General features: G+C 41.5%; 3 protein-coding genes across 8 annotated transcripts in view; 1 reads left to right on the forward strand and 2 right to left on the reverse strand.

Annotated features, from left to right (window-relative positions):
• Positions 1–5292, forward strand: part of trim3b (tripartite motif containing 3b) — a 56867-nt gene extending 51575 nt beyond the window's left edge. For all 6 annotated transcript variants that reach the window (XM_072658156.1, XM_072658153.1, XM_072658152.1 and 3 more), the window contains one exon: positions 853–5292. In XM_072658156.1, the coding sequence (XP_072514257.1) occupies positions 853–1005 (153 nt within the window). In that variant the 3' untranslated portion in view covers positions 1006–5292. The remainder of the gene's footprint in view (positions 1–852) is intronic.
• A 612-nt stretch (positions 5293–5904) lies between these two features.
• On the reverse strand, positions 5905–11318 carry trim47 (tripartite motif containing 47). Its single transcript, XM_072658072.1, has 8 exons — positions 11069–11318; positions 9548–9765; positions 9372–9417; positions 8975–9070; positions 8604–8828; positions 8474–8496; positions 8167–8282; positions 5905–7866 (listed from the first exon to the last, which is right to left on the reverse strand). The coding sequence occupies exons 1-8, from the start codon at positions 11252–11254 to the stop codon at positions 7337–7339; spliced, it is 1440 nt and encodes a 479-aa protein (XP_072514173.1). The 5' UTR covers positions 11255–11318; the 3' UTR covers positions 5905–7336.
• Positions 11319–16118: 4800 nt separating this feature from the next.
• Positions 16119–22736, reverse strand: part of frem2a (FRAS1 related extracellular matrix 2a) — a 99835-nt gene continuing 93217 nt past the window's right edge. The window contains exons 18-24 of the mRNA XM_072658071.1: positions 22618–22722; positions 21070–21197; positions 20667–20801; positions 20329–20455; positions 19765–19952; positions 19319–19465; positions 16119–18894 (exon numbers count right to left, since the gene is read on the reverse strand). Coding sequence (XP_072514172.1) covers positions 18385–18894; positions 19319–19465; positions 19765–19952; positions 20329–20455; positions 20667–20801; positions 21070–21197; positions 22618–22722 — 1340 coding nt within the window. The 3' untranslated portion in view covers positions 16119–18384. The remainder of the gene's footprint in view (positions 18895–19318; positions 19466–19764; positions 19953–20328; positions 20456–20666; positions 20802–21069; positions 21198–22617; positions 22723–22736) is intronic.

Genomic DNA, 22736 nt, shown 5'->3' on the forward strand with positions numbered 1-22736 from the left:
ACACACAAACATATCAGGCACGTTAATCTAAGGATACACAGCACATGATCAACTGAACCCTGTCTTAACCAGCCTGTTCAAAAACAGTCTGAAGAATTCAAATAAATCTAATTAAATACAATGGTTAACATGGATCACTGGACGTTTACTAAAATGGCAATATATACAAGATCTATTTTTTTGGGTTACAGAATAATAGACAGAGTAGACCACCAGACCAAAACAGCAAATGTGCATGTTCTTTCCCATGCAGCAATCAGATTTCAGTCCGACTAACTGGAGACGCATTTAACTATTAAGTGTAATTGCATGGGGCTAAAGCTATATTTTACCAGGATACAGTCCAGATACTAGTCACATGATAGTGTAAACAGGGTCTGAATGTGGGCGTTTACACCCGGCGTTTCCTGTGATCAGACTCTGTCAGGGATGATCTGTGGATCTTGGCTTCTCTCTCACCCTCTTTCATGGTCTCTCTCTCTCGTGTGTGTGTACTTATTGACCGAATAGTCAGTCACATTTTCTGATGGAGGCGCTACAGGAATGCAAGAAACACATGTTGTAGAACCAGCGCTGTTCCTCCAAACTGCTCAGTCTTTCAGAGCGGGACCATTTAATCAGAAACCGCTGTTAACAGGATCTAATCTGGTCTAGCTGGGGATGCATTTTAATGACCAGTGTAAACTGGCAAAATGTGAAATCCGGGCAAAGTAGATCCAGATACCATCCAGGTGCCAGGTGTAAACCGACCCTAAACAGACAGAAATGTGGACCAGGTCTAAGCAAAGAACTCAGCTAACAAATAAGGCTTTCAGTTCACCAGACCAAACTTTGGCTTCTTTGTTTTTGAAGGTGTTTGACAGTTCAGGGTCTTTCCTGTCCTACATCAACACGAGCGCGGACCCTCTGTATGGGCCTCAGGGGCTGGCCCTCACCTCGGATGGCCACGTGGTGGTGGCTGACTCGGGGAACCACTGCTTCAAAGTGTACCGCTACCTGCAGTAGCGCTGGGGCCGTCGCAGGAGCCGCCGCAGGAGCTGTCGCAGGAGCCGCCGCCTCCACCTCTCCTGCTTTCCCTCTCGTAAAACCCTGTTTTGCACATTCAGTTGGGCTCCGGGCCCTCAACCGAACCCCAGCAGAGGACAAACGGAAAGCACGAGAGCACTTTTCTCCCCCCCCCCTTTCAGCTTCTACTGATGCTGTGCCCCCTTCCTCCTCACCCCCAAAGAAAGCTAAAAATACCAGAGTGAGTGAACTGTTCTTATTTGTAGTCGTAAACCAGACCTTATGATTGTTTGAGTGGGGATGGCAGATAATCATATCGAAAAGCACAGCTGTTTTACAGTAATCACTAACCTCTAACTCCAGAGGTGACCGTTAAATTAAGTACGAGTTGTATATTTCACTGAGCAAGATGTCTTTATCTTATTTTTTGGTTTGGTTCTTAAACCAGTGTCTTAACCTTGCTGAGGAGTCACTAGTCTCTTAGGTCAGTGTGGGCTTAGACCGAAAGCAAAGTCTCTACCAGCTTCCTTTCCTTCACTCTCTCTCCTCCAGAAACGGAGGCACACTGTCTGTCTGTCCTCCGACTGCAACACGACTTGTGGATTTGATGAGTGTGTGTTTGTATCTATGCGCATATACAGTACGTGTACTTGTAAATATGCATATGTGTGTATATATCTGAGAATATATATGTATATGTAACCTGTACATGTAGTGCTTCGGCTTCTTCTCAGCATATGTATGACGTCGCTGTTTACCACTGGTCTGCCGCAACCCTTCGGCTGTACAGAGCTAGTGCTTAGAGAAGCTTACTGCGACCTGGGCACCTAGGACATACTACTGTATTTCCAGCGAGCTTCAAAGTCACGGCACACTCCTCGTGCTCTTTTTCTAAAAGCTCGAAACACAGAGCCAAAAAAGGACTTGATTTTATTTTTCTGTTCCTTTTTTCCAAATTTTTATTTTTCTATTTTGTCAGCCTGTGTTCCGTGTGGAGCTCTTCTATCCGAAAAAAAGAACAAGCTGTGGCGGGAAGAAAAAACGCAAAGAATATTCAGATATACATATTGTGTGGGTCACTTCTCTATAGATATCACCATGGGTATTAAATGTTGATTCCCGTCAGTCTGGTCCAAAAGTATTTGGACGGTGGTAATGTTTTTGTACCACTGCACGATATGATTTGAACTTTAGACTTTCAGATTTAATAAAAAGAAATTCAGGTCACAGACATTTTCACAGGCTTGCAGTAAGTGAAGGAAGCCTGCATTCGTCTGAAAAATACAAAACAAGTCTATCAGACAGATAGCAGAAACTTTAGGAGTGGCCAAATCAATAAATTGAGTCTTAAAGCCCCTGTCTATCTAAAAAAAAAAAAAAAAAAAGATTCTAAAGATAACAGAATAAGCATAGCATTTCTGAATATTATTCATATCATAGTTAATAGTCTAATGCTCTAAAACTCACAAGCTGCAGCCCACTCAGAACTGCAAGGGCGTGTCAGATCGCCAGTGGTATCAAAACGGCAACGTAAATTATTTAAGTTGGAACGGAAAATTCCAGTAAGAACCTGGAGAATAACTTGTCTGACTAAGGTTAGGAATTTCCAGATGCACAAGAAATTTAAATGAGCAAGCATGTGGCCATCAACCTTAATAACCTTAATAAACTTAATAACCTAAAAAACTGCATTTGAAACTGAAGGTGGCTGCAGTAAAGGCCTGGCAATGCCTGTCAAATGTGAAAACTCGATATTAAAAAAATACTCTTGTGTTTATAATTGATTAATAGCTTGTCCAATTACTTTAATACATAGGGACTATTTTAATAGAAAAAAAGCTGCAACTCCTAAGCTCTGGAAGCTGAAGGTCCACTTTTACACTTTTTCTACACACGACACAATTACATCCTGACTGCTCAGGTGTTGATGCACAGAGGCAAAATTGCAAAAACTGTATCACTGTCCAAATACTTCCGGCCCTGACTGTATATAGAATTATATATACTTTCCTTGTACATAATCGTTTTCATTTCTACTATCGGTGGGTCTGTGTGATATCAGTGTGGCATAGAGAAATGCCATCTTTTTATCAGTATTTCTTTTTTTTATTATTTATTTGATGTTTTGTACAAAAAGTCCTGATTCTCCGATTTGTGCATTTTTAGAAGTGCCCTGCACGATCCCCACCAGCCAAAGCTCTCAAAATCCATCTTTCTCCTTTCTGTTTCCTCTCGAAGGCCTCTCTCGTGTGTGTGTGTGTGTGTGTGTGTGTGTGTGTGTGTGTGTGTGTGTGCGTGTCTGTCATAGACCTAACTTGTCTGTTACAGTATGAGTGGTTTATGAAGGGCGACTCGTAGTTGAAATGGTAAAAGTCCATCTCTGTATCGGTGTGGGAGTGGAGTTTTGCATGACGGTGAGGATTTTCCAGCAGTCGGGACATATCTGCTGCGACAGTGAAGTACTTGTAATGCTGTATCATCTTCGGCCAGTGATTAAAACACTTTTCTATTTATCAGTTTGGTGACACCTGCTGAGTGTACATGGGTATTTACTTTTGGATAGTCACATCTGTTCCACTTGGGTCAAGCTTACTGATCTCTGAGCAGGGGTTCCCAGTCTCAAGCAGGCCAGGCTCTCTGTTTTTGTGTTTTTCCTGATCTAAGGCTGTGATCTGAATTTTAATCCAGTACAAATATGCAGCGTATATGGTTTCAAGTCTGATGATCAGAGGTTTCGAACTTTGGGAAGGTTTCTAACCTTGTTTTGCTGCAACTGCTAAAATGAGTGCAGGATAGACTATTATTATTATTATTATTATTATTATTATCTCCCCCCCCCCACTCTGTTAGTCGTTTTGGGGGAGAGTCTGTAAATCACAGGCAAGTTAAGAGTGCGGAGTAAAAGTCTATGGAGAGTTGGAGGCCTAATATTGTGTTTTTTGTAAAATTCAATTAACATATTTACATCATATAATGTACTTAAGCATAATTTAAGCAGCCTCTTCTGAAACTACCCTCCTACGTCCCTGCTGACAAGTACAGATTCAGCGAATTACCTTACTGTGATTTACCCAAGCTTCCTCCTGGAGGAACCCTGTGGTGATATAATGAGCTTCTAATAGACACAGCCGTGTTGATGTTATTGAGCGTCCCATCTGTCACATAATGCTGACATTTACATCCACGGTGTGGCGTTCCGATCCTGACTGTCGGCCAGTTGAAGGACACATTTTGATTCCTAAGGGATTGGGTCTTTTGGATTAATATTATGTACACTTAAAAAAAAAAATTGCTGAATTTTTCCCTTTGTCTCCCGACACTAGAAGAGTAAGGCTTTAACACTCTGTCTCCTCCAATACGTGCGAATCCAGCCACCGCCTCTTCAAACCGCTGCCAATGCGGCATCGCCGGGCATCACTGGTGCACTCGGAATAAAAGCCGCATGCGCCGACCAGCATCATTTAAGAGTCAGCCGATTGTGCTCTCTCTGACTCCAGATGTCGATGGTAAAGCGGCAGGGGCGCTCGGGATTCCAACTTGTGACCCCCGGGCCATAGTGGTAGCACATTAGACCGCTGAGCCACTCTGAGCCCCATAAGATCTATTCTAATTGACCTGTAATGTCGCATTCAAAAAGCAGTCAGGCTCCTTACATCTTCAGTTTGAATGGGATAATGGAAAACTTTAGGCAGAAATGGCCTATTATACAAATTCATTTTTGTGAAATTGGGCTGTTTTTGCAGCTTAATGAAAAAAGCAAAAAAAAAAACTTTGCAACTGTATTGATACAGGAGTCAGAGCTACATATTAAATATCCCATTACATCCTATTAGAGAAAATAATTCCAAGAGAAAATCCTGCAAATCAGTGGTGGCATCATTCCTACCACTTTTATGTAGAAATCCCCCAGCTCACCTGAACTGCGGCACATCCTTTGGAAAACACCTTGAAGATTATACCAAAGGTCTCTTTGACCAGACAGTTCACGGTCAAGTGGGTTAGCTTAGGCATAACACCAAAACATCTGGGGCAACTGGGAACCACTGTCTCAGAGTAACAAGGCTGATCTAGTATCTAGACCTCCCAATGTTTCTGTCTTGCTGCAGATCCGTTGAGCAGCCGATCTGGGTCAGAACTAATCTCTGAGACACTGATGCATACGTGGCACTGACCGGTTAACACGAACTCTGATCTAGTAACAAACTGTTTAACACAAGAAATCATCAGTGTGTTCATTTGCCTGGTCAATTATTACAATGTGTAATTAAAAAAAATGTAAATATAAAAGTCTTTCAACACCTATTCCTGTTGTTCTGCACCACGATTACATCTGTATTCTCACTTTCACACATTCTGGAAACTGACTGATGTGTTTTATCCTGACCTGATATGAAAAGAGTTAAGTTCCGAAACCAAGCTTAGGTCTGGTAGCCTAGGAGAAAACCCCAGTGACTGAGGCCTTGGTTTAATGCTTCAGCTGGTCTACCAGCTTGATAGCCCAGCTAATCCATCAAACTCAAATGAAAACATACCCTATAGGTCAACCACTTCACCCCTTGAACTTCAGGCTTATTTTGGTCAGTAAAATATTTAGTATCAACTGTCCATTTTTCAGCATCCATTGTTAACTACTCTAACTGCAGTAATTGTCCATATTTTAAATGATTACCTGTTATTAATTATTCAGTAATATGTAACTTGTGCTGTTTGAGGGTGAATAATTGACATATGGGCCCAGAGGCCATTAAGGTTTAACCAGCTTGATTAACAGCACAGGGTGTTTTGCACCTGGATAACCTTGGCCATTAAATACCAGCTTAGAGCATCTAACCGCAGGCTGGATTTATCAGAAGAGAATTTTTTGCCAATACAGTTGAAGAAAGAAAGTGGAAACAAAAATAAATCAGCAATCAAATTTTATTTTCCAAACTGATGTATTACTATGGAAAATAAAAAGCTTGACATACTGCAGTAGTTATTACAGTAACAAACCACACAACCGTTAATCTCCTCACATGATCTCCCTCTCAGTCAGTCAGTCAAAGGGCATAAAACACCATCACGAGAACACATTCGGAAACGAGTCCGATCTTACGAACGCCAGTCAAAAAAAAATCACAGTCCAACTCGGAGCTTCTCTCACCAGGTCAGAAGCAAGTGTTACTAGAAACAAGAATTAGAGTGAAACACGTTTCTTATTACACACAACAGGTAACAGAAATGAACTATTTGGGCACATATTCGATTTACAATGGATGGGATGCACACAGAAGCCAGTTTGTACTTTAAATGGAATGTCTTCTTTTCGGTTTGTTCAGCAACTTGGCCTGAAATGCAGGATGCATTCAAGAAGACAACCAAGACGGAAATACTGAAATAAAAGCATATTAGTATAAAACGATACAAATGAGGACTGACCACATTTTCTCAAGGAAAACTGCAAAATGGCACACGTTTTAGTCTAAAGGCTTTTAGCTTGAGATGAATGAACAAATTAGTGATCGTTCCATTTACAAATAATTATAGCAATGTGCGCTTGGAGCGAGTCCTCAGGCCCCAATGGAAGCGTCTTAACAATTCCAGCTTAGGCCTTTAAGAAAGGTAGTAAAAAGGAACCCTAGCGTATGTGTATGCATTTATTTATAGAGCTGGTTGGAGCCTGTTAAAAAAAACTGGAGTTACACACAGTGTACTATTTTATGTGTTATCTGTGAATTACTCAGTTTATCAAAGTAGAAATATTATCCAAGGGAAGGGGGGGGGGGGGGGTCGACTTCATGATGTCAAAGACAAAGCTTACAGTATGTTGGAATATTTAAGTGTAAAAGTTGAAATACCTCTAAATCAATTTAGCTTCAAAAACTGAAATCTTAATACTGTTAAAACATAGTGACCTAAATTCCACTGCCCTGGAGCGGACTTGGTACGTATAAACTCTCATCTGAAAGTGATCTGAAGTCTTTTGTTACTTTTACCTGAAAAGTGAAAGACACGACACAACACTGAGGTGAAAACGGAGGTTATGAGCAGCTTTGAGTTGCTATTCGTTTGAAACCTGCAACGTATCTCTACCTGAATTTCAGTAGGGCTACATCATAAATCCAACAGTAACGAGTAGAACCGCCTCTGATTCTTTCAGATTTGGGTGAAGCGGAGCACTGTGCTCCTTTAAGTTATATAAACAACAACGCCACAGTCCGAGCCGCACACCGGCCGAACCCTCCCGTCTCCCAACAGGAGGGCTCCAAGCAATGGAAACGCTTTATCACAGAAATATAATCAATGTTTTATTTCCGATATTTCGTTTCCTGGCCACTAACTGTCGGGCCTCTCAGTAGAAGTGGCAGATTTGCAGCCGGCTGCCCGGGTCGTTCTTGCCCGGGCTGAAAAAGGGCGACACAGGCTCGTCAAAGTAGGCGATGAAGTTATATATGCGCTTCATGGTGACGGCGTCAAAGAACGTGACGTGGCCCCTGTCATAGTCCAGGAACACGCCTACGCGTGGTGAATTCCAGTAGTCAGCCACAGGCACGCGCGAGTCCTCTTCGTTGGCATACAGCCGGTCTTGCAGACACAGGCTCCAGTAGCCAGCTGAAGGCGACAGGTTAACAAAGCCCTTGCGGTTGCTGCACTCAGTGGTGACGCCCAGGTACCACACACCCTTGTCCCGCACATCCACCTCCCAGTAGTGCTGGCCGCTTGAGTAGCGGGCTGTGGCCAGGACGCCGAAGAAACGTGTGAAACGCTGGGGTAGGTCAGGCTCCTGAGAGCGTACACGACCCTCTTCCACTTTAGTGTCAAAGTCAGTGATGGCCAGGGAAGGGTGGGCCGTGTCCAGGTCCAGTGTCAAGTTCTGGGGCACTGAGAGATGGAGAGAAAGGAGTAGTAGTTGGCACACCATAAGTTTTTCTCTTAGAGTTTCGCTTTAACTACTGGCTATGCTGGACCCACGGTTTCCAGTGGTACTGCTCCTTTCTATCCGTATCCATAAACCTTTAGGAAATGTGCACAAATATAGCCATGTCCAAAACCATGTCCTACTATACTAATGAACACATGGATAATAATGGTGTACTATTAAATGCAGCAGTGTGGTGTTTTGGACCCATCCAAACACTAGACAGTCACTACAGTACATTTCTGAAAATGTTCTTCACATACTTGTATGCAGCACGTGCATCATCTTCTTCCACAGAATGAGCTGAAAAGGACCGGTAAACTCTGTGTAATCAGGGGGACAGTTCACTGCCTGCACAGTAAGGCTCACATGGCTGGGGCTGGAAGGTAAGAAAGAAAAAAGATGAATTATACAGTAGTTCTAAACTATAGTACTGAGGAGCCTTTGCCCAACACATTTGGGTGGTCCCTGCTCTAAAAAAGGACCAGGGCTGAGAATCGCTGAATTATATAGAATCGCTATACATTATATAGCTGGACAAGGTCACTATATAAAAAAAAAAGGACATACCTTGAGTATGCTCTGCTGATACTCTAAGGACAGAAAGAAGAGCCATAATGTAAAAGGTTACAGTGCATTTCTAAGGACATCCAATAACATACTTGTGCAGAAGAAGAAACACGGCACAAACGTTACATACATCGAAGTTGCCAGCCTCGCTGAGCTGATTCTGAATGTCAGAAATGGCCTTGTCCACCTTTGCTGCCTCACTTTCCACCAGCTTAAGGTTCTCGTCTATTAGTGCTATGGTGGACGCCTCCTCGTCCTCCAACCTCTCCAGGAGCCCGTCCTTCTCGTCCAGCAAGAACTGGACCAAAGCCCCTACATCATCTTCAATCTTCTCTTTCAGAGCCTGCTTCTTCAGCTGTGAGAAGATGAACAGACTATGTTAGCTGACTGAGTTTAGACAAGGTCCTGCACTTACTGCAGTTATCCCTCATTCAAAACCTGGTCCAACCAAAAGACTGGTCGTGGTTTTATTTAGCAGTTCATCAGGCCATCATCACGCACTTTCACATCCGCTTTGGCTTGCTCATCTATGGCCTTGACTCTGGCACACATAGACTTCTGCCAGTTCAGCTTGATAAGCCTCAGCTTCAGTTCTCCCTGTTGAAGAAAGACAACATGCATGTTCAGTTGAACCTTGGTTACAAACATGAGCAACATCTGGAGACTGCTGGACGGTGCCACAGGTGTAGTCAAGGACTAGCAGCGTGTTTATTTCTTCAACCCATCCCTGGACCTGAAGGCTGAATCCATAGAGATGAATTTTGCCTGATCTGGCAGTCATGTGGATCCACAGCTAGTCAGCTAGCAAGGTTGAGTGGATAGGAAGAGGAAAACTTCACTAAACTACTCTGACCCAGCCTTAGGTCAACATCTGGTGGAGCGAATCATCAGACCTCACCTTCATATCCTCAACAACTTCCGGCACAGGGGCAACGTCATGGTGTCTGAAAACACAGACATGCAGAATGTCCATTACGTCAACAGGCACTACTTCCCAATAAACTCAACATGAAATAGAATTCAGAAAAAGAGAACTGCAGAGTAACATAGTTGAAACTCATGCAGACTGCCTACCTGTGAGCCCTGGACTCTCTGCACACAACGCAGATGGGTTTTCTGTCTGTGTGGCAGTAGAGTTTCAGCTCCTCGTGGTGCCGCTCACATTTCCCATCCATTTTGACCGGCTTTACTGGAGCTGGGGGCCTACAGGTCTTCAAACAGTCAAAATCGCTCAATTTATCCACCAGGTTCTTCACGAGGTAGTTCTTCGTGAAGCTCATTTTACCAAACACCTATTTCATTCATAAAAACACAAAAGCAAAGTCTATCATTTGATACCCGTTAAACTTTTGAGACCCCTGCAACATCAACTATCCTAAATAATGATTTCATTATATATAAAATAAGAAAACTATATATAAAATCAGTGGATTATGTGCATGCACCCGTGATGTATTAAATAGGATAAAATAAGTCATATACGCATATTTTTATATGATTGATAGGAGGGCCAAATAAACTAATCATTTGAAAGTTATGCCAATTGTTTGATGGTTCAGACTTTAAGGCACTGGGCAGGCAGACCAGACCACTAGCCAGTTAGCTTGGTCCCATAGCCACGATCCAGGAGGACTGGCTAGCTAAACTGGCTAGAGTTCACCTCAACCTCCCTTAAATGTTATTGTTTAAAAGAATTAGCTAGTTAGCCAAGGTAGCATTAACATTAACAGCCAGGTAGCACTAGCTAGCTGATTTCCAGTGGTTTAGGGCAATTAACCAGCTAGCACTAGCTAGCTAACTAACCTGGGTACTTAGCTAGAGAGCTTTGTTTACAGTCACAGTAATACACACATTTTAACAGCGGGCCTAAACGACAGAGCTTAACATTTTGAAGCAGGACAACGTCTAATAATGTGTATGAATATAGCTAGCTAATAATTATATTATTAGGATATTATTATTCTGGTGTAATACACATTATACAGAGAGAATAACGCGTCCATGCCGGATTGTAAACCAATGTGTTTTCCCAGCTAAGGCTTGTCTTTTTACAGTTGCAGCTGCAAAACGCTTAAATGACTGAACACAGTCAGGACGTGAGCAAACTGCACTGGTCTTTAGCTTGGATGTATGATGTGCAGGAAAACATGGCACTGTAAACTAACGGTACAGACCTGGAGATGAGGCAACATATCAGGTATTCTTTGCAAAGGTTGCAAACTCAGGTCCGAAAAGTAAAAATCCATCCCCGGATTTTGTTCCAGCCGCATGGGCGGCTCCGCTGTCTCCGGGCTGCAGCAGAGCCGACCAGCCAGTCGGAACAAAAGCCCAGGGTGGATTTCTGGACCTGGATTTTCTCGGGAAGGAAAATAACCAGCTTTAACCAGCTTTCGGGCTCGACACACACGTTAAATATTCACTAACAGACCCCAGCCGTCTCTCAGCTTCTCTGGGCTGTGAGACCGCAGAGAGATGACGCTAAAACCTGGCCGTAACAGCGAGCGTTTTCCAACTTCTCCAGCCTGCTCCGTTAGTGAGGAGGCTAGCTGGTGCTAGCTGGTTAGCGTTAGCAGCAGGAATGAAAACAGAGCGCACCATCCGGCACTCCGGACACTGGTACCCGATGTCGTCTCCGCCGTTCTCCTCCCAGTGCATTAAAATACACATGCGGCAGAAATTGTGGCCGCATTTTAAGATGACAGGGTCGTCGAAGTAATCGAGGCAAATGGCACAGACCAGCTCCTTCTGCAGCTCCCCCCTCTTATCTCCAGCAGTAGCCATGATCACAGAGCGCTCGGCTTCCTGGACAGTGCGGGAAGACAGCGGAAAGACGACAGCCGCCGGTGACGTAGCTCGCTCGCTCGCTGGGAAGGGGGTTGTTGTGCGTCCCGACTGGCGCACTTGTGTGTGTATATACACACACACACACACACACACACGTGCGCTAATACATTCACACACTGATGCACATATCTTTCCTAACGGTAGAGTAACTTCTATGTTATTATGATCTAGCACATCATCGAGATGTTCCAACTCCAGATGTTTTGGTGTGACTGTGAGGTTTGTATACAGCTTTCTGATTGGCCGCACGGTTTCCAAGTAACGACGGTTTTATGGATGTTTTTCCCATTGGAAAGAATAGGGTGTAAAGGTGCGGATGATATAGCTAATTATACCATTAACAATCAGCCACTTTGTCACAACCAGCCACAATCAGCCACAACCACTTAGCAACTAGCCACAGCAACCACCTGGGACACCTAGCAACACTCTAGCAATGACTAAGCCATACCATAAGAAACACCTGGAATACCTTAGTGAACACCTAGGAACAATCAACCAACTACTTGGCAACACCACAGCAATCACCTGAGATACCATAGCAACCACCTAGCAACACTTTAGCAACTACTAAGCCATACCATACAAAACACCTGGTAAACCACAACAACCGCATAGCAAAACCACAGTGACCACCTAGCACACCATAGCAACCACTTGCGATACCATAGCAACTGCCAAGCAACTAATCCCATATAGTAGCAAACACCTGGGATACAATAGTGAACACCTAGTAACAATCCACGAACCACTTGGCAACACCACAGCAACCACCTAGCAACCATCTGGGACACCAAAGGCAACTGCCTAGCAACGCCCTAGCAACTAATACCATACCACAGCATTTACAGTTACATTTAAGGCATTCAGCAGACGCTCTTAGAAAAGTGCTTTGCTATTTACCCAAGAAAAACCTCAGCTAGTTTGAAAAGACTGATAATTTAAAGATGCCTCTAATCTTAGACTCTACTAAACACAAGTCAGTAAGGAGATCACTCTGCTATTCACCCAAGCATTCTCTGAAGAGGTGGACCTTCAGTCTGCGACAGCAACCATTTGGGATACCATAGTAACCACCTAGCAACACCCTAGCAACTAGTTCACTGGCTGCCCGCAGCAGATTCAAATCCCTGACGCTGGCCTACGAAGCCGAGATTGGACCAGGTCCACACCAAGAGCCTTTCCAGCTTCAAGTACGGCTCGGCTCGACCCGCCATCTCTCAAAATCCACGGAAGACAAGCGTCCAGGCTTTTTTCTGTCCTGCACCAAAGTGGTGGAACGAGCTGACCCTGGGTGTCTGAACAGCAGAGTCGCTCGCTGTCTTCAAACGCAGACTGAAGACCCACCTCTTCTGAGAGTACTTGGGTGAATAGCAGAGTGATCACCTTACTGACTTGTGTTTAGTAGAGTCTAAACTTAGAGGCATCTTTAAATTATTAGTCTATTTAAACTAGCTGAGTTTTTTCTTAAGTAAACAGTGAAGCACTTTTGTAAGTCGCTCTGGATAAGAGAGTCTACTAAATGCATTAAAATTAAATCACTCCCTGCAGAGCCTTTTCATGTTTTAATTACATTATTTGAATTATGACAGATGTCAGTGGGGTTCAGCTGGAGGCAGTTCTCTATGTTAAGAAGATTGTTATGGATGTAGCTAGCACTAGCTACGTTACACAGATTTTATCTGGCAATATTCCCCAGATAGCCAGGTGATGTCATACAACACTTATTTTTGCTCAGACTCATATTGATGAAAGTTGCTGGTTCTTAATGTCTGCAGCAATGAGACCAATATTGCTGATGTCCAATGAAAAACATGTATCTCCATTTTTGGCCTTTTTTTTTTTTTTTTAGTTTTCTCCATGGTTTGACCCCTGGAGCTGTTCAGTACACTGTGTAAATAATTCTGTATAAACAGACCAGTATAAATGCTCTATATTTCTTGGAATAAGCTCTTATTTTACAGTCATTTTCATTCTTCTGTAAAGTCACCATTTTGGAGATACATGGTTTTCACTGGACAGGGCCGGTACACTGGGTTTCAGCTGACCGGGAGATCATGTGACAGAGGACGCGCGCGGTGGCGCGAGCTCACTCTGGCAATTCCAACGGACCCACACTGACGTTTACGACTAGCTAGTTAGCCAAGCGCTGCCTCTGAGGTAAGGAGAAAAGCTTCATAACGTAGCATAGCTAAGATGTGGAGTTTCTGAGCGACTGTTGGGAATACATATCGATTTTAACTGAGTATTGATTATTTTAGAGCATTAACTCAATTACCTTTACATTATACTGTGGTAAAATGCCTGGTTGTGACTGAAGGCTATAGCTAGCGAACACTAGCTAGCTAGCTAACTAGCGGGAGCTAGCTAGCTAACTTCAGCTGTTAACGTCTAACCCAGTTTACCTTCAGTCATTAGCATGGGGAGCTAGCTAACGTTAGCTAATGTGGATAGTATAATTTTAATTATCATGAGGAAAAATGAACTAGCCAGCACTAAGTAGTGCTAACTAACTTTATATCATAATGATATCCGACTAATGTTTTAAATGTTGAGTTGTAAACTTTTTTTAACCTTTCCACATTGCCAAGCCCTTTGGAGAAGCTTTTTTTTTTTCATACACATGTATTTATGCGTTTATTCAAGCAAATATATGAATATTAAGCACATTTCTATTTTACTGTGCTGATTTTACTGATATGTCTCATAAATAACATTTCTATATTTGACAAACTCTCTTTCCACTTTTCTTGTCCCTAGTCTGCTTTTTATCAAATTCTAACAAATTCACTGCTGTTTCAATATTGATTCAAGGTGCTGGTAAAAAGGATGGTAAATCAACATCAGATTGAAACGCTGATTTAATGAAGTTAATGTTGGAAGGTTAATGTTGATTTAACATCTGGCCAATGACCGATTGCTATCTGGGCCGCTGATGTCAATCTTGAAAGGCTGGCTTGAAGTTGAGGTGTGCAACGGCCAGATTTTACACCGCTGAAGCAGCAGTGATTCACATTTGGACTGATGGCATTACATATGTTAACACTCTGTAAACATTGACATTTGCACTTGTTTAGCACTTTAATGTATTGTATGATTTGTTGCTTGCTTATCTGCATTTATATCCCCCCCCCCCACACACACACACCTGTTTTTCCCCTTTGGTGCTATTGATATGCAGATAGGGTAATTATTCAAAAATAATGAAAGGTTATTAACAACAATAACAACAACAAAAAAGCAGAGTAAATCAGGTCATCTCCTACTCCTAGTTATTCCCAGTATCTGAAATTCTGATTAAGAGTGCTCAAACTCTTGTTCAAGGACACCTTGTTTTTATATTGTGTTGTAAACTATAGTATTGGGATGCAAATCATATCATATCTGAAAGTAAGAGATTCACACCACCAGTGTACAGCCTTCCCAAAAGACTGGGAGAAACTTAATATGTTTGTTTTACATTTACATTTATGGCATTTAGCAGACGCTCTTATCCAGAGCGACTTACAAAGTGCTTTGCTATTTACTCAAGAAAACCTTAGCTAGTTAGAATAGACTAATAGTTCAAAGATACCTTTAAGCTTAGACATTAGGAGTTTTTTGGAAGGAGATCTTAAATGTTTTGGAGCACACTGGTAGTGGTTCTGAGCACTAAACTAATACGTCTTCACAGTAGAACAGAAGTAATCATCAAATCAAACGGGATTTAACCCTTTGCTCTGTTTTCCTTAGTCATAGGAATGTTCTGTTGGTTGGTTTTATTTACACAGGCATTAGCACAGGCATCTATCTTTTAGAGTTGGCGGTACAGCAGCAAAAAATAATAAATCATCTACTGTATACTGTGATGAGGCATTACAGATGAGCCTCTGTAATCATGCAGGAAAACAAATTAGACAGCAACAGCCTGTGTGTGTGTGTGTGTGTGTGTTTATTTACACTGGGTGAATACAGTAGTGGCTATATCCACTAATTATGTGAAGAATATGCAGTAGTCGCTTTAACAATCTAAATACCTGAGTCACTTTCTGTCTATATAGCCTTAACTGTCTCTTACAATTCAGAGTCTAGATGTATCTCAGATGAAGGGTGGCTGGAGATATTGAGATACAGGAGTCTGTAACCAGAGGTGGGTAGTATCTTCTCTTAGCATTTCCAGTGTACAGCCTTCACAAAAGACTGGGAGAAACTACATTTGTTTTGGAAGAAGATCTTAAATGTTTTGGAGCACACTGGTAGTGGTTCTGAGCACTAAACTAATACGTCTTCACAGTAGAACAGAAGTAATCATAACAGGGGATTTAACCCTTTTCCTTAGTCATAGGAACGTTCTGTTGGTTTTATTTAAGGTGGACCAACTGTTTTCCTAGTTCTCATTTAATCTTTTGTGTCAAACAGAAATGTGTTAAATACTATAATTAATTATAGCACATCGCAAAGTATTCAACCTATCCTTACCTAAAAGTTAGCAGATTTGTCTGGATCACAAAAAACCCAGAAAGCTCCAAGTTCTTTGTCTTAAAGACCCAACTAATATAGTACCAGTGGTTAAGTTAATATTATCAAAGATGGAATATTCAGGTCCAGAAAGTAAAAAATCTGCCCCAGAATTTTGTTTCAACTCTGCTGCCGCTAGCTAGCATCTCTACTGAAGAAACAACTTATTACAGCTCATTTGCTGGAGTTTGCCAGAAATCGGCAGAGTGACACAGATAAAGTGGTGCGATCTGAATTGTAATCTGTAGTGCTCTATAAATGAAGTCTAGGCCTGCTCACTTGTAGACCATGAAATCAATTCATCCAGTTTTTCCAAAGTTCATTTATTTGGTGGCTTTTATACCTTTTACAAAAAGTTGTACAGATTATTGGAAATATTTAACAGTGAACATTTCCAAACACAACATTGCACCATAAACACATCTGCATACATAAAGAGGACATTTTCTATCTTAACTCTGTGTTCATTTCTGTAATCTCACTTGACTGTGCCCTTGACTGTGGAACAAACAAATCAAGTCTAAGACAAAAACGCAATAAAAAAAAAAAGACAACTGGATACAACTGCTCATCTTCTACTACCTGCATTGCATAGAACATGTATTTGTCATATAAGGAATGTATTTGTGTGGAGGGAACTGTTTCATATGCAATAAAGAAGATTCAGTTGTATTCTGCTCAGTTTTGGTGTGATCAAAACACTGGAACATTGAGAAGTGTGTGCAGTGGTTTATGCAGGCATTAGCACAGGCATCTATCTTTTAGAGTTGGAGGTACAGCAGCAAAAAATAATAAATCATCTATTGTAGAATGACTGTGATGAGGCATTACAGATGAGCCTCTGTAATCATGCAGGAACACAAATCAGACAGCAACAGCGTGTGTGTGTGTGTGTGTGTGTGTGTGTGTGTGTGTGTGTGTGTGTGTGTTTACACTGGGTGAATACAGTAGTGGCTATATCCACTAATTATGTGAAGAATATACAGTAGTTGCTTTAACAATCTAAATACCTGAGTCACTTTCTGTCTATATAGCTCTTCCAATTAAGTCTAGATGTATCTCAGATGAAGGGTGGCTAGAGGTATTGAGATACAGGAGTCTGTAACCAGAGGTGGGTAGTATCTAATGTTAGCACTATATAGCAGCACAGTATGTTTTAACATTTTCTTTAAAAAAAAAAAAAAAGTTAATATTGAATTAATGTAATAATACAGTTCTTTCAGTCCAGCCCAGAGTTCGCTACCCACCTCCACTTACTCACAAATACTGAACACACACAGTAGCACACCCAACTGATGCTCAACTCATGCCCCATCACATAAATCCTAACTGTGCATGAAATGCAAGTTAACAATTAAAGAGATACACAGTAACAAAATAAACACAGCAGCGCACGTGGATCAGTGTAAACTTGTGAAAACGTGTATGGCTTGTGACCGAGCTTGGTAAACCAGACACTTGCAGCAGGTATTCAGTGTTCTCTACTCACAGTCTGACATTTGTGCACAATGACCAGAACTATCTGGAATCAATCTGGAACAGCCAATGAAAAATGATCAATCAAATATTTTAGTCCTAAAATGCTGATTACTGACCATGATATGGGTAACAGGTTGGTATTGTGATTTCTTAGCGTTACATTTGATGACTATTCTTTTAACACATCAAGCTGAAAACTGTTCTTCTTATTCTTAAGGCCAGAGCACACCTAAACGTAGGTATGACACACCAACCAAATGTTTGGCCGGAGTTTTGGGGCCTTTAGTGCGTCATATTTTTTTTTATATTGTTTAAATAACTTGTTTTTATATTAAAGCAAGGCAGTGTTTCCTGTCAGCATTTCAGTGTTATAATGAAATATAATTTTTTTTATAGGAACAAATGAATCTCTACTGTAAGATTGTTCAGTACCTGCAAATGTACCTTTAAAGAACTAAAGCTTTTTCGTACTTTAAATATGTAAACCCAGTACATGTAACCACATGTGAATACAACTTGCAAATATTTATATTGTGACCTACAGTACGCCGTAATGATCAGTCCATTCATATAAGCATAAACTGCTTTCTCACCAACAGCAGCAATAACTACACTTAGTGACTTGTGTATTGAACATGTGCCTTTTTTCTCCAGAGCAAATAGTAGTAGCCTAACCTGAAACAAAGGTGCTACAAAGGGTTCTTTAAGCAGTGCCGAAGAAGAACCACTTTTGGTTCACTAAAGAATATTTTTTTAAAGACCCTTTACATCAAGTGAAGGTTCTTTAGACAGTTCTTTATACTCACAAATCAAAATCATTCTTTAGGAAACACGTCATTCTTCTACAGGACTGCTCTAAGAACCCTTTCTAGAGTTTAAAGTAAACCATTAGAGTATGAGGTGAAAACTTTTCAGCTGGACACTGTCTAGATGTGGACGGATATTCCTTTGGGTTGGGCATGATTTTGGTCCATGAGCTCTCCATAGGACTGGATCTGTCTGAGGCACTTGTTGAACCACAACAAAAGGAGGCGGGGGTCATCCGAGACAGCACAAAAAACCAAGAGAGCCAGCAGACAGTCTGCCAGCCTTCAGACCTCTGAACTATCGCTGCAGTCAAAACCGCTCCTCAATATAACAGGCTGCATGCTGGAGGAGACCTTTGGTGCTCCTTTTGCTGGTCTCTGTTGTGACCGTGCCACCAGGACAAGGATAGCCATAAGAAGAACAGCAAGCAGAAGCCCAACTACAGCTCCCACCACCGTCACCACTTGGTCCTCAGCACCATGACTGCCCAGTCCCTGCGGAGCCAGGCTGTCAGCAAACAGCTCTTCACCCGGGGCAGCCCGCCTGCGGCGCCGGTCCAAAGCGATGTGCATGATGTTGGTTCCTCTGTTGTTTTCAGCACTGATCTCCTCTGCAATGGCAGGGACATCTCTCGTCCAACGCTTTGCACGACTGTCGGTCTGAGCTAAGGGCAGTGTGGCGCCCGCCACAAGGGAGTGGTACTCCAGGCTTCTCTTGCCAATTCCGCGTTTGGCATTGTCTCTTGAGCGCACAGTGTAGATGGTGTGGATGTACCACTCTCTGCCTGCTGCCACCTGACAAAGAGGGGAAAAAGCTAATTTAATTGTGACACAAATTACGGTTGGTGTTTTTAAACCACTTTCTTAATTCTTAATTTTTACCAGGTATTGGTGGAGAACACAGTACACTGTAATGTTTTTTTTTTTATGAACAATACATCTAAAACTCAGAAGACAAATATAGGTTTATTGGTGGTGGTTCTGGATAGTAAATGAAATGGTTGTATTTTGCACTGTTGATAAATTTCTCCACAATTACCACGTCATACTAAACCACTCTAAATGAACCTGTTTGCTTTCTCTCTTGAATTAAGCAGAACATTTGGAAAACTGCCCAATTCTTTAACACTAGTTTTTTTTAGATTCTTATTAGACAGTCTCTGTTACAATAGTGATAAATGCAAAACTTTGTTAAACTTTGAGAGGGCAGGAAAGGTACCTGGAACAAGGGAGCGGAGTCCAGTCTGAAGCCATCTGAGCCAGGCTGCTTCACTAGAGAAATGGCAGATGGGTCATCTACTGCCAGCAGAGCATTGAAGCCCACATCACCAAAGCTTTGAGCCTGGGTCTCTGGCTGTGCTTTATCCTGACAAAAGAGGAGATGCCAGAAGAGATCAATGAAAAGCAAACCCTGATTTCCTTTATTTGAGGAACAGGCAACAGACTCTAGATTTCTGACACTTCATTAGATTGCAGATTAGATCATTTGTGGTATTTGTAGGTCCTAACGTAGCATTATATTCCATAGAGTTATACCATATTCTGTGATCGCCATGTATAAATGTCCATTAATGAAGAAATCTAGCAAACATTCCTTACATTTACTGAGGTCTATATAAATAAGTAGAACTTTAATCAGTCAACTGTAGGAAGTGAGATACTTACGATAAGTTTGAATCTGTAGAGTAGAGAGGGAGAATCGGCCAAGCAGCCAAACTCAAACTTAGTAGGGTTATATTTGGGGACATATCCATCTGCTCCAGTGCACAAATAAACCTTCTCAATATTACAAAAGAAGGAGTCGCCCAGGTTCTGCACTGGGTCCACCATCACTCGCCCATAGATTATATCTCCTAGAGGAAGAGAACGTGATCTATAAGTCTTAATACCTACAGTACCATTCTGGCCGAGAAATTATACATTTGACTACACTGATTTTTTATGTGTTATTATTTAATAACCTGACTTTGTTCTCTGCTGTTTTCTGATTAAAAAGAGAACATGATTAATATGATCAATGATGTGCAAAGATATGTCTGTCACCTGACTAACAAGCTGCTTAATCAGAAAGCAATTTAAAACCTGAATTATGCACAATACTGCTGTTTTCCTGAGTAATGATGAACCACATAAAAAAAAAAGAATTAACGAAACTATTATGTGTAGGTTCTTAATTTATTTTAGTTGTTGTACAGAGTTCCATTAATGAGTGGTTTCCTCTGGACGTACCCTCTGAAAAAGCTGCATCACTTTCCTGGCCAAAGCCCATGGATCCATCAGACAGCCACACAGATCTCTTGGACAGCAGGAACATCTGTGTGTTCAAGCTAAACTCCACTGCAACAGGGTCACTCACCTACAGAGAGTTAACAGTATGAAAAGTCTTATAGCTTGTGTGGTTTTTTTTTAATGTCTTTGTTTTCTCATCAATAAAAGAATATCTAAGAATATCTTATGAATAAATAAACACTGCTAAATTTACTGCTCCAACAAAAACACATTTATGACTAAAAACACAATCTGCAAAGCTCATAAAAAAAATACGGATTATTACTGTTTCATTATACCTGCTGGAATCGAATGTCCAGATCAAAAGTGATGGGCTCTCTGGGGTTACACACAGCAGGAACGGAGTACTCGATGTTCAGGGCCGTGGTACAGGGGGTCAACTTCACAGTATATGTGCCAGAGTAATCGCGCACCTGTAATATGGCACAGAGATAGTTGGAAGTTAATGGATTTATCGTATCTGATTTAAACCAGATACAAATCTGATCACTCAAACCACTTTTACAGCAGTGTAAACACATTCATTTCTCGAAGATATTTGCGACGGATTTCAGTCTGACTAACCAGGCGATGCATTTGACTAGGGAGTGTAAAAGCAAGTGGCTAAAATCTTCCTGCTCATTCTGGGAAGTATAAAAAAGAAAGGCTGTCTATAAATTGCCAACGCTGATTCATACTCACAGCAAAGTCTGAGGTGAACATCCACTGCTGCACAGGGTGGTTGTATGTGGGCTCTGTTCTGACTAAGGAGAGGTTGAAGGTCAGCCCAGGGTGGTCTGCACTCATGACCATTGAGATCAAAGAAGAGGCTGCATCAAAGAAGCAAAGATAAAGTCACGGCTTCGGACCAAGAGAAAAGCTTTGAAGTGGCACATGCAGACGCTTCTAAGCTGCTACTTCAACAGACTAATGAAGACTTGCTCTCAGGGTATCACAGATTTGCTCTTGGAAAAAGGAGGAAACTTAAAGCCCAAGTCAGGAACTGAAAGAACATTTCTGGTATTGGGAAGGTCTTTGAACAACCGTGCCCCAAGACTGCTCCCACCATTGCGTGACTATGCCTTTTATATTTCTAATCATCTCCTCCTGAGATATACAGTTTGTGGTGCTGTGCTGTCAATACTCTTGATTGAAACTCTCAGGGAAGCAAGACTGAGCATGAATCTTGCTTGACTGAGCTAGTTGTTAATTATATATTAATCATTGTATTAAAAAAAGGATATCAATGCCAAGCAAATGTTTATTTGAGTGCCTCCATTATCCATACATATGTGTACTATTTTTATAAAAAGCTTATAATAAATAGACCACCAAAATGCTTAAGCCTAACCCTTACTTCCCTTATGAATTAACAAAGATTTTAGCTTCTTCTGTGAAGTTCCATTTGGTAGATATGAGATGAGATTCTTAAAATAACCTGAACCTATTTCTCATTATAATTCATTACTGACAGAGGAGCACACAGTCCGTACAAATAACTGACAAAGCAGATTCGGAGGAGACTGAAATCACTGATAAACTCCCATGGTAATGACTTTACCCCAATTAATGCTATATAGCCTTAAATATATCCTTAAAGGAGACACGTCTATGGCTTCTGTGTCTCTGTGAGGCCTGTGATGTGTGTAAATGTATGTGTGTGTCTCTGAACACCAAGATTCCTGAAAAATGACCCTTCGTTGAGAAAGTCATTGTGACATTGATGAGAGTTAAGCTATCTCGATCCATTTTCTACAGTCACCAGATGAGCTTATCTAAGACTGAGGCCTTGGAGTGCCTGTAGCAAACACCACTGCCAGAGGCATCAGAGACCTACGTGGACATCAAATTTGAGGAGTACATTTAATCAATGGCATTGTGGTCTTTATCGCATCTTATCTTCTGACTAACCTTTTATATTTATTAGACTAGCAATTCTGGAATCCATCATAGCTTTCCTGCTGTAACTATGAATCAGAAAGTATGAGCACATTTTTAAAAGTTAAGTAGCTCTGTCTAAGTCTGTTATTGAATATATATATATATATATATTGACAACTTATTTACAATTTTTATTATATATTTATTTTAAAGTTTTATCATATATATTTTGTGGTTAAAATGCTTAGATAAGCTATTTAGAATTATCCTTGTACCCCCCTCCAATTTTGATCTCTCGTTCCCATCTGCATACAAGTATTCTCTGTAGAAAAATCGGGTAAAACATCTGTAGAAGGGTGTGAATCTTACCTGGATGAGAGGCCACAAAAAGCCCTCTGAAGCGAGCCTCCGTGCGGAAGTTGACCACCAGACGGCCCTGCTCATTAATCCTCATACTGGTTGGGTACAGAGCTCCTAATAACACACCA

Source organism: Salminus brasiliensis, chromosome 16 (assembly GCF_030463535.1).
Source record: "Salminus brasiliensis chromosome 16, fSalBra1.hap2, whole genome shotgun sequence".
NCBI classification, from domain to species: domain Eukaryota; kingdom Metazoa; phylum Chordata; class Actinopteri; order Characiformes; family Bryconidae; genus Salminus; species Salminus brasiliensis.

Bases quoted from the DNA above. Each gene is read 5' to 3' on its own strand.
- trim47 (XM_072658072.1), bottom strand. From the start codon at position 11,254: ATGGCTACTGCTGGAGATAAGAGGGGGGAGCTGCAGAAGGAGCTGGTC. The intron at 8,829-8,974 runs GTGCGTGATGAT...ATCTTCTCACAG, and splicing joins AAGCCAAAGCGGATGTGAAA to CTGAAGAAGCAGGCTCTGAA. The intron at 8,497-8,603 runs GTATGTAACGTT...TTCTGTCCTTAG, and splicing joins GCGAGGCTGGCAACTTCGAT to AGTATCAGCAGAGCATACTC.